This window comes from Anas platyrhynchos, chromosome 1, assembly GCF_047663525.1.
Source record: "Anas platyrhynchos isolate ZD024472 breed Pekin duck chromosome 1, IASCAAS_PekinDuck_T2T, whole genome shotgun sequence".
Lineage (NCBI taxonomy): Eukaryota > Metazoa > Chordata > Aves > Anseriformes > Anatidae > Anas > Anas platyrhynchos.
The window spans coordinates 133,256,630-133,269,221 of NC_092587.1; the positions used below are offsets into that span (position 1 = coordinate 133,256,630).

The following is a 12,592-nucleotide window of genomic DNA, read 5'->3' on the forward strand; positions in this document are numbered from 1 at the left end:
AACAAGGTAGAGATTAATGTGAATGATGCTATTTCTCTACTGAACCCTTAAAAATTTATTTTGACATTTTCTTTATAACTCTTCTCTGACTAGTACATTTTTCCCAATAATAATTATATTGATCCAGTGGATCTTGCTGTGCAATTTTCATGGTTTTTTATTGCTGGTTGTTTTTTGTTTTGTTTTGTTTTACAAAATACTGTATTTAGCACACGGGAATAGTTTTTCAGATAAAGAATTGTTCTAAGAAATTCTGAGTTCAGTGTTCTGAGCTTTGTTTGCCTTCACAATCAGAACAGGTTTGCTAACTAAGAGGTTGAGAAAACATCTTTTGAAATCTTGAGGGCAGTTACTTAAATAAATCTGATTATCAATGCAATGTGGCATTTCATTTCAGATGTGATATTTTTAGATTGCTATGGCAAAATGAGTTCTGGAATTGTGACTTTCGTAACCATAATACCATACCTAGAGTTGGGCTTGTGTTGGGAGAGCAGGTTCTGCAAAATTTTATACAGTTGTTTTGTGCTTTTACACATACGGAGTCCTTTAGGCAAATGGAAAGCATGCCATGACTGGTTTGGAAGGATACGATGAACCCCTCTGTGAGTTAAACACAGCCCAAAAAGCATGACTTACATTCCACTTCAGTCTTCCTACCAGATATTATGTGGGTGTTCTCAAGTTTGTGAGCTTACCATGAAAGTAATTTTCTGTAAAGGTACAGAGTTCATGTGGAGTAGGGCATAGAGGCACAACATTCATCACTTGGAAACAGATGCAAACATCCTGGTTATTACCAAGAGAAGGTATATTAAAATAGAGAAGGAAGGAACATTTTTACCTTTCATCGGCAACAAACCATTGGTTTGACTCAGCTACTTTTAAAACTACCTCCTTGGAAGAGGTTAAGAATCTGAATAAGTATATACTGTCTACCGTGTTCACCTTTGCTTTTGTCTTCAACATGCATGTGAAATTTAATTTCGTATGATAGAAATAAGTTTAACTGAAGTGTATATTATCCATTGCATAGAGGTAACAGACTATTTTTATAATAAAAAAATACTGTTAATATTATTACTATTTGCAAGTTCATATTTTAGTGGAAATAGTACTTAGAATACCAATGAGTTTAAAAGAGAACACTGAAATAATTCTGTTTTAGCAAACATCCCCCCAGATGACCCAGTCAGTTCATACTATTGTGTTTCCAAAGATGAAGTTTGACATATTTCTACCTCTGTTTGATGCTAATTTATTCCTTTTTCAACATAGTGTGTTTATTTGAGATTCTAAGGGATCTTCCTAGTGCTAATTATCTTAAGTTTACTCCTTTTCTCTGGTTCTTCTATTTCTTTGTCCCTCTTTTGAGGTGTGATTCTCTCCAACATACTGCATTAAGACTTTAGGAATTGTTTCTTGTTTTTGTTTGTGCTAGAGAAAAAAAAAGAAAAAAAGAAAAACAAACAAAAAAAAACTTTTGATTTGCTGGTTTCATTCTCTTGTTTGTTGTGTTGTCATGTTATTCTTCCAGGCAATGTCATTAAAACTTGGCTTCATTTTTTCTTCAAAAAGTTACAAAATCCAATTTCCAACAGAAGGTCTTTATAGTTAAATTCAGGTGTTTACTGGAATTCAACAAATTAGGAGTTAGGAGTCTAACTCGTTTTATTTTTTTACTTTGTTGTCCAACTTTGTCTTCGAAAATATATATTCAGAACAGACGATTGCCATTTTTAACACAAGTATTTGTTTCCTGTAGTTGAGATGTGTATGTAGTTATAACTGAAGTTTTCTTTAGGTTATTTAAAAGTGCTAGTTTGTGGCTTCATGGTTGAAGCTTTATGCTATTAGGCTGAACTATTCTCTGAAATGTAACTTGCAGCTGTTTGAAGTTTGAAAGAGAGTTGTTTTTCCCAATTATGAAGAACTAAAATTTAACGAAGGTACATTTTGCCAAGTCACGCTAGACCAGTGGCACTGCATAGTGTATGGTTCAATGCAAAGGTTGTTCTGATATTTTTTTTTTTAAAGACCTTTACTATAACTTTTTTTTCACTCCCAATGAAAACCTGCTTAAAGTTGAATGGTGAATACCTCTTCTCACACTTCCTTTCTATATTGAAGAAATTAGAAAATGACTTTGTCTGAAGTGTATGTAGTAAACATCTGTCATTAACACTTCTTTTAATGATATTAAACATTATAGATGATAATTAAAACTCATGAAGGTACATTTCGGTATGCAATCTGGTCTTTCTCAGCAGGAGAATAACAATGATCAAGGAGAAATTATAGAATGAGAATAAATTAATGCCAAGAAGTATTTACCTTGAAAAAATCAGACTGCTCAATGCTGCCTACTACAACTCCTGCTAGGTTTATTGTAGGCGAGTGGTGCTGTCCAGGTGCAGAAACAGGCCGGGTAGCTGCCATTAGCAGATTGCTGTGCAGGAGCTGTGAATTTGTGGGCATTCACTGGGACAAAAGGTAGTTGCATTTATTCAGGAAATACTTTTGATACCTACTTCCAGTTTCAGCTTGGGACTTAGAATTTGGATTCATCAAAATGATTTCTCCATTGAATATACCTGGTTCGTATCTCTGACATATTTGCTCATGAGTTGGGGCAAGACTGCAGAGTGATGGTACAGTAGGCAACAGGTACAACCTGGAACATGGGAAGTTTGCACTATATACTAGGAAAATGATTTTCAGCATAGGGTGGGGAAATGAGGAACAGATTGCCCAGAAAGTATGTGGAGTCTCCATCCTTGGAAGCACTCAGAGCTCAACCAGTCAACCTCCTGAGCAGCCTGCTCTAGCAGGATGTGCTTTGACCAGGAACCGTGACTGAACAGCCTCGAGAGATCCCTTCCGGTGTAAATGATTCTATGACTCTGAGCTTTGCATTTGAGATGCAGTTACATGCATGTGTTGCATGTTACCTGTCAAGAAAGTCAGTGGCTTTAGTAAATGTACTTCTGTGTGGAAGGAAAGGCAGCACAGATTAACTATTTAATTGCACACAATTCCATTTTCAGGCTACTTTTAGAGATAAGTAACATTAAAACAAACAAACAAACAAACAAAACCAATGTTATGCTGTATGAGTAGCTTCAGTAGAGAGTTTCTTGAGTATTTGCCTTGTGTCCTCCATAAAATAAAAGAACAATACTCTTCTATTGCTAATCTAAGCTGCAGTTGATTGAGTTAGATTTCTGCTGCTGGGATAATTGGACACTGTTTCAGAAACGCCTGGGAATTTTTTGAGGCCTGTAACACAAGTTGCCATACAAAGTTCCCAGTGTGCTGTCCTCTAAACACACAATCCTCTATAAAAAGAATGCTCCAGCCATCCGGAATGATCAGAATAACCCCGCATGTAAATGTGACCTTCTCCTTGCTTCACAGAGCCACTGTGTCTGTGACTGTCACTCACAGAGGCACTTTCTTTCACTTGATTGAGTCTTGAAAACAAGCAAGATATTTGAAATTTCTTCTTGTTCTACCACATCCAAACTGTTTTACTCCTACTGGCCCACCTTAAGATAACTTCCTGTGAACTGGTTTGGGAGGCAGTAGCTGCTGATATGTACTTAAAAGTGGAGTGGCATTTTTTTGAGGGCTGGAAGTGCAGAGTAACCTAGTAATGTGCAGATGTAATGCTTTGTTGTGGTGGTGGTTTTGTTTAAATCCTACTACTGATTTTTAGTTATAACTTGTAAGCCTTCTAGTAAACAAGTTGATTTTTGTACTGACCTGCACGGTACTAACACTAGTAAGTTAAAAATCTGGATTAAAAAACAAGTGTGCATATAATTTTCAAACAGTTCTTAATATGAATCATACAGGATGGTGGCTGATAGTTAGTATTCCAGATACATTGACTTTTAATTCATTTGGTTATAACTTTCCAGCTTGTTTGTTCATTTGTTTTATCACTTAAAAACATCTTGGCTTACTGCTTATTTTTCTTAATAGAACTGCCTTTGGGGGGGCTGTAAGCTTCATGTCTTTCTTACATAGCATATTTAATATGACTTTGTTATCCCTGACTGGTCAAATTGGCACACATCCTTCAAATAAAATGAAGTGTAATTCATTGCTGCTGATGCTTCCCAATGATTTCTGGAAAGAGTGTAAGTCCAAAGATCAGGAGCAAAACATTAATCAAGTAATTTCATCATTGTTTTTTTTTTTTTTTGTTAATTCTTTTAACAGTAGGAGGCCAAAATTGCAAATACTGTAGCTGCTTAAAATGCATTTATTCAATAATGTTTAAGTAAGTCTGTTGGTAAATAGGTCACCAAGAAATACATTTTCCCCTTGTTCTTAGAATCTTTGTATATCAATGAGTAAGAAAAGATGAAAGCCGTTTCCTAACACATAGCCCACCAGTTCTGTTGTAATATGTTAGTGAAGGTGTTGTTGTTTCCTCTCTCGTTTTATGAATTTTCACCACCAACCATAAATGATAAACAGAATCTTTTCAGCGTCCCAACATTTTGTAAGGGATGTAGATGGGTCTGCATTGCATTCTGAATTACATTGTAGTTCTTGAAAATTCCTGTAGTTCTTGATCATTCACACTAGCAACAGTTGGTCAGTAGTGGAATTTCACTGAAAATCTGAAAAAAAAAAAAAAAGAATCAGTAAGGAAAGGAGATAAACATTGTTAAACAAAACAAAACAAACAAACAAACAAAAAACCAGAATTACAGTAGTATAATTCTTCAGACTAATAATTTCATTAATTTCATGATGCTACTTAGTTTTTAATTATAGACACAGATTATGAACTGGCATTTGTATTTGGCATTCAACAGAACAAATTATTGGGAGGAATGAAAGGCCTGACCATCTTCAAGTTAGCAGAGATGAACAACATACTTCTGAAAGCAGTGTGGGCTAGCTGCAGTTGGAGGATTTCTTCTCAGGGCCTGTTTTGGGGCTGACTTTGATGCCCACTGAGGTTAATAGTTTTTTTTTCAATGATACGATGGAATTTTAATTAAACCTTAAATGTTTATAGAAGACTGTATTGTGCATGTATACATAAATTAATGTTTAAGGCGGCTAAATGTTTCCAGAGTGCAAATTTTACAAATAACATGTTGTGCTTTTATGCTGTTGATTTGATTATGGAGAAAAAACAATGCTGATAACCAGTGAAATTACAGAAGTATTGTTTGTGATTCATAAGAAGTCCCAAACATAATATATTACATTCTTATACCAAGTACCTCTGCCTCATTATAATACAGGAGTTACAATAATCTTCTACTGTTCCTTCTCACCAAGCACAGAAAGAGACTGATCCTATTCAGAAGTTGGAGAACGAACGTAGGGATAACTTCTCAAAGGCCTGACCAGCCCTCTTTAGAACTACTATCTGAAACCTCAGAATTCCACTGTTTATGCTTTTTGTTTTGATTCAACAGGAGTTATATTATATTGTTGTATTCTAACAAAATAAAAAATAATTTTAGGCTGTATTTACCATTTTTAAGAGTGTTTTTTTTTTTTTTTATTGTTTCTTTATAAAACAGTAGATAGTAGTGTTTAATTTGCAAAAATGTTATATGTATATAAATTATGCCATCTTTAGTCTCATCTGGAATTCTATTTTAGAATTGATACAATAATGTCATAGGTGATCAAGGTTATGTGTTCCCTAAGCACTTCCCATTATTCTACATGCGGGCTTTCCAAAATATTAATTTCAAAACTGATTTTAATCTTCTATCCTTCCAGACTCTTTGATTATCACTAATAGTATTAACACTTAAGGATATCCCTATTAGCTATTTAATTATTCCATCCACTTTACAGTACACAGGTTGGACAGGACCTGCTGTGCATTCCAAAGGCCTGACTAGCAATTGTTTTCTTATATTCTTAAATTTCATCTAGGCATATGAGTTAATGAAGTGCTGCAGTGATTTTAATATTTCTTTCTTAGGTTGAGTGATTAATTCTTTCTTCTAGATCCACAGAGTGAAATATAAATTAGTGTGCTTTAGTACTTTACTTTTTAAAGTATCTAGTTCATTCCAAAGTGAAAACTGTCCTGTATTAGTATGACCTTTTGAGAAATGTCATAGCAGTAGTATTGATCAGTGACACAAGTTATACAAGTAATGCAGACAAGGAGCCAGAATCTCAGCTGAAGTCTGTATAAATCTCATCTGTCTCTCTCAGTTGGAGTGATGCTGATGTTGCAATATTTATGCAAAATGGGGAAGAACTTGGCTGCTTTCATATCTCTAAATTTAGTGTGTGGGTGGGCCAGGACAGTGAGCAGTTTATAACATCTCTGTGCAGCAAAGTTAATAAATCCATTTTGTACGTGACCTCTGTAAACCTTTCGTCATCCATTAAAAATGTTTCTGTGCTGTTGACAATAAGTGTCAGTAGCGAGGAAGACAGGAGGAAGACCTAGTACACTTATTTCCTGTAACATTAAAGTCACTATAATTATGGGTCATTTGCCTGGTTTCTTTGGTAATTAAGAGTTTTAATTGCTTCTAGTTCTAGGGAATTAGTTAAGCTTTTCATTATGCATATTGCATTCCATAATCATTGTCTCTTCTCTTACACTAAGCTTACTGACATCATGGAAGTCAATTAGGTCTTTCAAGGCAGAGCAGTGAAGTACATTTCTTTGTATGGACTGGATTAGAAAGTTTCTGAAAAGCCTTGATAATGCTGTTCTGTGCAACGTTTAAGCTTAGTCTTCAAAAGGGAGAGCCTGCCAGGGCTTCATTTACTGTTTGTGAATGCATAGAGTGCTTAGGGTCACAAACTAATCTGTTCTTAAGAAGAAAACCTTTAGGCAGAACTGTACTTCAGTCCTAACAGTTGTTCCAGAATTACATATTTGTAGTACAAATACTGATCAACAGTTGAAAATATCACATTGATCAAAACAGAGTAGGAAAAGAAGGAATTTAGAGAGTGTATAAAGGAAATTAACACAAGAGAGATCGGTTTGGTTCCATTGCCTCATTGAAATTCATTAGTTGAGGTTTGCTTTATGAAATGCAAGGTAGAAGGCACATTTTGCTTTTCCTTGACTGACTCCAAGTAGTTGCTGACATCTTGATGGGCAAGGGCAAATATTTTAAAAAGAAAAGGAAGCAGAAAGGGTTTGCTTCCTCTTTTCTGATCCGGTCTGATATAGGTCATAGATATACAACATAGAGACATATAGTGCATCTATTTAGTATGTCTTGCAAAAATGTTTTCTTTGATCATAAAAAAGTTTTTACAGGGTGCAGCTTGGTTTTCTGAGATCACAGCCAGAAAAAATAAACTTAGTACATCCTTAATCTTTTCTGGTCAAAGTGTTTTAAGGAGCCTAAAAGATGCAGTGTACTGATGTATGTTCTCCCAGTGCATCAAATCTCAATTCAGTCAACAGTTAAATTAAGTTTAGTAATTCATTGCTCTCATCCAGCAAGTATCAGTTGCCACAATCTATTGTATTGTGAAGAAAAAGGTAAGAAAACCCATCCTGAGTATGTAGGAAGGGGTTTGATACTTTGGTAATGACTGCAGAGTTTACCAAATGCCTAATGGATGAGAGAGAAATTTATGATAAGGCAGAATTGCAATGTCTGAAAGGTGTAGGGAACATTGTACTTATCATCCCAAAGTCTGTATTGAATTACTGAAATGACTTGTAGCAGTGATTTTTATATTATTAGTGTATTAGTAGTAGTATATTAGTAGCAGTAGCACTGCTAATAATATTGATAATAGATGCAGTCTGAATTGCAGAACTGTTAGACACCGTATGTCAGCACAGGTCAGAATTCTTGGGTACTTGGACACTAAAGGTTGTTTTGTATTGTCTATGACCAAAAATTCAAACTCAAGACCACTTAACATGAAGAAGAGATGCTATATTTTATACAGGAATGAACTCCAGAAGAATTATCGTCTATTATATAGAAGTTCAGACTAGATGATCCACCTGAATTTGTATGAATCATTGACAATCCAGTTGAAATGTGTTTGTGAAATTCTTTTAAGAGTGTTTTAAATGGTGCTAAAGTCATTTGGCCCATTTCATGTCCTTAGTATGGTCCTCAGCTAATAGGACTGCAAAACTACTGGTGTAGTAAATAGTAATTGCTGTCTTTCTTACAACTTTTGTTGAAAGGAAAAACTTTATGTTCAGTGTTACTAATTACCAATTTTTAAAAAATAAAATGATTCTGCCATTATAACACAATTTAAAATATGTAAACATATTTCAATTTAATTCAATTACTTTAATTCTTCAATATGGTATTTCATGTCTGGGAAATGTTTAGGTTTTGCTGAAATGTATCCTAGCCACAAAGTATGGAAAAGTTCTATGAAGTGGTACACTGGCTGATTGCAAAAACTGCAGTATTATTCAGATATATGCAAAAAAGTTGAAAGGGCAAACTTTTCAGCACTTCACTTATTTATACATATTATATTTTTGAGATCTAAACAGACAACACTATAAAATTACTGCAGCAGTGGGAGGGATAAGAAGTAGCATGGGTCAAGGTCTAATTCTAAGTCAGGTGTTGAAGAAGCTTTCTAATTTTTCTTAATGAACCATGAATTAGGCAAAACAAACATTACTGAAGGTGGGATTGTATCTTTGTTATAATCATATTTACTTTTAATGAATTGTCCTATTGTATCTGGAAGTTTATTAAGTTGACTGTGATCATGATTTTTTCATTAAATTAACCATAGATATTATTTTCCAATAAATCTGTGTAATTTGTTTCCCTAAGAATACACCTTTTATTTTTTTCTTCAAAGTTTTTCCAGTCTTTGTGTATTTTATATATGTGTACCTACATAGATAATGCATACTATATGCATGGTATAAAGAGGTAGGATAGTTCATTTCTGCTACTTTGATTAGTTTTTTTACAACATTTCAATTTTTACAGTTGGTGTATTAATCAAAACAAAATAGTGAAAAGTACTTTTAGATTGACTTACAAAATACTAGATTTTAACTGCCTGCTTTTTTTCAGAAAAAAAAAATAAAAAAAAAATACAAAAATTTTAATCCAATAATCAAAACTAACAGTAATTTAACCAGATTACTAGATTAGTATGAAATGCTGAAATACTGAAGAGTTGAAGTTTTAAACAAAATAGTATAGCATTTCAATTTCCAAAATACTATGTTATATATTTATTATTGAATATTGTACTGTTAAAGTACAAAATTCACACGTATAATGTATTCATTATTTTTAACAACTTAGATTCCATACTGCAATCTTGAATGATTTTGACTATTTTAAGATACAGAATTTTACCTGACTATACTGCCCCTTCTCTAAGAGTAACAGTCCAATATAATTGCTGATTTTCTTTGTCAGCATTGCTTTGGAACTAAGAAACTAGAATGTGAATTCATGAGCACTCTTTTGTCAAATAACTTCTGTCTTACTTACCTAGGGTCCTAATATTGACCTGGGTACTGTAGCCTTTGCCACTCTCATACACATAAGAAATGTCACACCTGCAATTGAAAGCACTACTTTTGCCATTTTACAGGTTATAAAGTTATAGAGTTATGTTGAAGGTATTTAAGCACATGCTTTGCTTTAAGCTTGTGCTTAAACCTATCACCAGAAAAGGATTTGCTTAGGAGCATCTGGATAACCAGTTGTTGGGATTTAAGTATGCGTGTAGATGCCTTTTTGAATTGAAATGAATTTGGGTCCAGAGAAGGGCGACGAAGCTGGTGAGGGGCCTGGAGAACAAGTCCTACGAGGAGCGGCTGAGGGAGCTGGGCTTGTTCAGCCTGGAGAAGAGGAGGCTCAGGGGCGACCTTATTGCTCTCTACAGATACCTTAAAGGAGGCTGTAGTGAGGTGGGGGTTGGTCTGTTCTCCCACGTGCCTGGTGACAGGACGAGGGGGAATGGGCTAAAGTTGCACCAGGGGAGTTTTAGGTTGGATGTTAGGAAGAACTTCTTTACCGAAAGGGTTGTTAGACATTGGAACAGGCTGCCCAGGGAAGTGGTGGAGTCACCATCCCTGGAAGTCTTTAAAAGACGTTTAGATATAGAGCTTAGGGATATGGTTTAGTGGGGACTGTTAGCGTTAGGTCAGAGGTTGGACTCGATGATCTTGGGGTCTCTTCCAACCTAGAAATTCTGTGATTCTGTGATTCTGTAAAGATAATTACCATGCAGATGTTCCAGTTGATAGGTTTACCCTTGTTCTAATTAGGGATATCTAGGCCAAAAATTGAAGTTTGCTTTCCTACTAATTTTTATTCAGTATAATTCTCTCTTTTTAAAAAAGAATATACAAAGTTTGTATTAACATTTTTTTTTACTTCTTTCCCCTCACCCCTTTGTTTCTCAGTGTCTTGTGTTTGAAGATTCACCACTAGGAGTCAAAGGAGCACTGGCAGCAGGAATGCAAGTGGTTATGATACCAGATGAAAATTTAAATCCAGATCTTAAAAAGGAGGCAACTCTATTGCTGAACTCCATGGAGGACTTCAAACCAGAACTCTTTGGCTTACCAGCATATGATTAATGCCTAGTGTTTATGTACATAAGCTTGACTGGAGTTCACAAAAGTGGAATTAAATATTGTTAAGGGTTTATAATTGTTTTGCTTTGTCTCTCTCTCTTAAAGCTAGAACACAAAAATCCTGTTGACACCAAGTCTTCCAACCTTTGAAAGTTGACTGGAATATTACTTATTTGCTGTCATGATAAATGCTAAATTAAAGCAGCATTTCATCTTGTGAAGTGAATCCAGCCTTGTTCTCTGTAGATCATAATGTTTTCTGGGAATATTATGAAACTATTTAGACAATTTATGGTAACTGCATTGGAAGCTTCTTGTTCTGTTTCTCCTTGAATGGCTTACTGTTTAGCTCTTCACCAGAAATCTGTTCTGGATTGGCTTCTATCCCATTACATTGTTTTTGATACAGTTATCACTATCAACATGTTTATCCATTTCCTCATCCTGTAGTTGCATGTCTATTCCCCTTTGTATCCTCCTGTCATTTTTTGTAGTTATTTGCCAGGATTTCCTTGTACTTTCTGCATTTTTTTTTCTCTTTGGAGGTTTAATGAGATGACTTCCAGAAATCCCATATGACCTCCATTATTCTTTAATTCTGTGCTTATCTTTTTTGGGCATGTTAAATACCTACTAGAGGTATACAAGGTTATATGGTCCAACTTTTTAACCAAAGTGCTTTGCATCTTCCTTGTTTCCTTATATTCTTATCTTCCATGTTGCCATGTACCCTTCCCTTTCATACTTCTGAAATAAATTCATCCAGTCTCCTTGTTTTAATGCTGATAAAGTGTAGTGGGTTTACGTGGCAAGGCTTTGGTAGCAGGGGGCCATAGGGGTGGTTTCTGTGAGAAAGATCTAGAAGCCGCCCCATGTTTGGGAAGGGCCCCATTGTTTTCCAGATCTGAGCCAATAAGCGATGTTGTTTTGCGCCTCTGTGAGAGCATATTTAAGACAGGGAAAAAACTGCTGCGCCACACAGCAGCCGGGAGAGTCAAGGGAGTGAGAAACAGCCTTGCAGGTGCCAAGGTCAGTGTAGAAGGAGGGGGAGAGGTGCTCCAGGCGCCGGAGCAGAAGTCCCCTGCGGCCTGTGGTGAGGACCATGGTGAAGCAGGATGTCCCCCTGGAGCCCATGGAGTACCACGGTGGAGCAGGGTTTCACGCTGCAGCCCGTGGAGAGGAGACCACGGTGGAGCAGGTGGCCCTGCACCGACGGAGGCTGCTGCCTGTGGAAGACCCCTGCCGGAGCAGATTCCGGGCCGGACCTGTAGCCCGTGGAGAGGAGACCACGCAGGAGCAGGTGACCTGGCAGGAGCTGCTGCCCGTAGGGGAGCCAGGTTGGAGCAGTTTTCTCCTGAGGGATGGACCCCGTGGTACGGACCCATATCTGGAGCAGTTCTGGAAGATCTGCTGCTTGTGCGAAGCCCACGCTGGATCAGTTCATCAAGGACTGCATCCCGTGGGTGGGACCCCACAGCACAGGGGATGAGAGTGACCGAGAAGGAGCGGCAGAGAAGAAGTGCTGTAGACTGACCATAACCCCCATTCCCCCGTTCCCCTGTGCCGCTCGGGGGGAGGAGGTGGAAGAGGGTGGATGGGGGGGGAGGTGCTTTTGGTTTCTTTCCTTTGTTTCTCACTTCTCTAGCTTGTTAGTAATGAGCAATAAATCTTACTATCTGTCTTCTTATGCTGAGTCTGGTTTGCCCGTTACACTAATTATTGCGTGATTTTCTCGTCCTTATCTCAATCCTTGAGCCCCTTTCACATATTTTCTCCCCATTCCTCTTTGAGGAGGGGGAGTGAGAGAGCGGCTGTGGTGGAGCTCGGCTGCCCACTCGAGCGGAACCACGACATAAAGTTAGGGCTTCTAACTCCTTCATACCCAAATAGCTTTCTCTAGGCCATCCTTACTTTTCTGCTCTTTCTTGAGTCCTTTTTTTTGGTGTGTTCACTGAAAACAGTCTTGAAATCTGTTTTTAAAATAAAAAAAAAAATACTTTGGGTTGATTTAAATACTTAAAATTGATTTTC

The 12,592-nt window shown here is 36.6% G+C and overlaps 1 protein-coding gene across 2 annotated transcripts in view; it reads left to right on the forward strand.

Moving 5' to 3' along the window:
- PUDP (pseudouridine 5'-phosphatase) overlaps positions 1 to 12,248 on the forward strand; it is an 80,154-nt gene extending 67,906 nt beyond the window's left edge. For both annotated transcript variants that reach the window (XM_027447442.3, XM_027447454.3), the window contains one exon: positions 10,388 to 12,248. In XM_027447442.3, the coding sequence (XP_027303243.2) occupies positions 10,388 to 10,564 (177 nt within the window). In that variant the 3' untranslated portion in view covers positions 10,565 to 12,248. The remainder of the gene's footprint in view (positions 1 to 10,387) is intronic.
- The last annotated feature ends 344 nt before the right edge of the window (positions 12,249 to 12,592 follow it).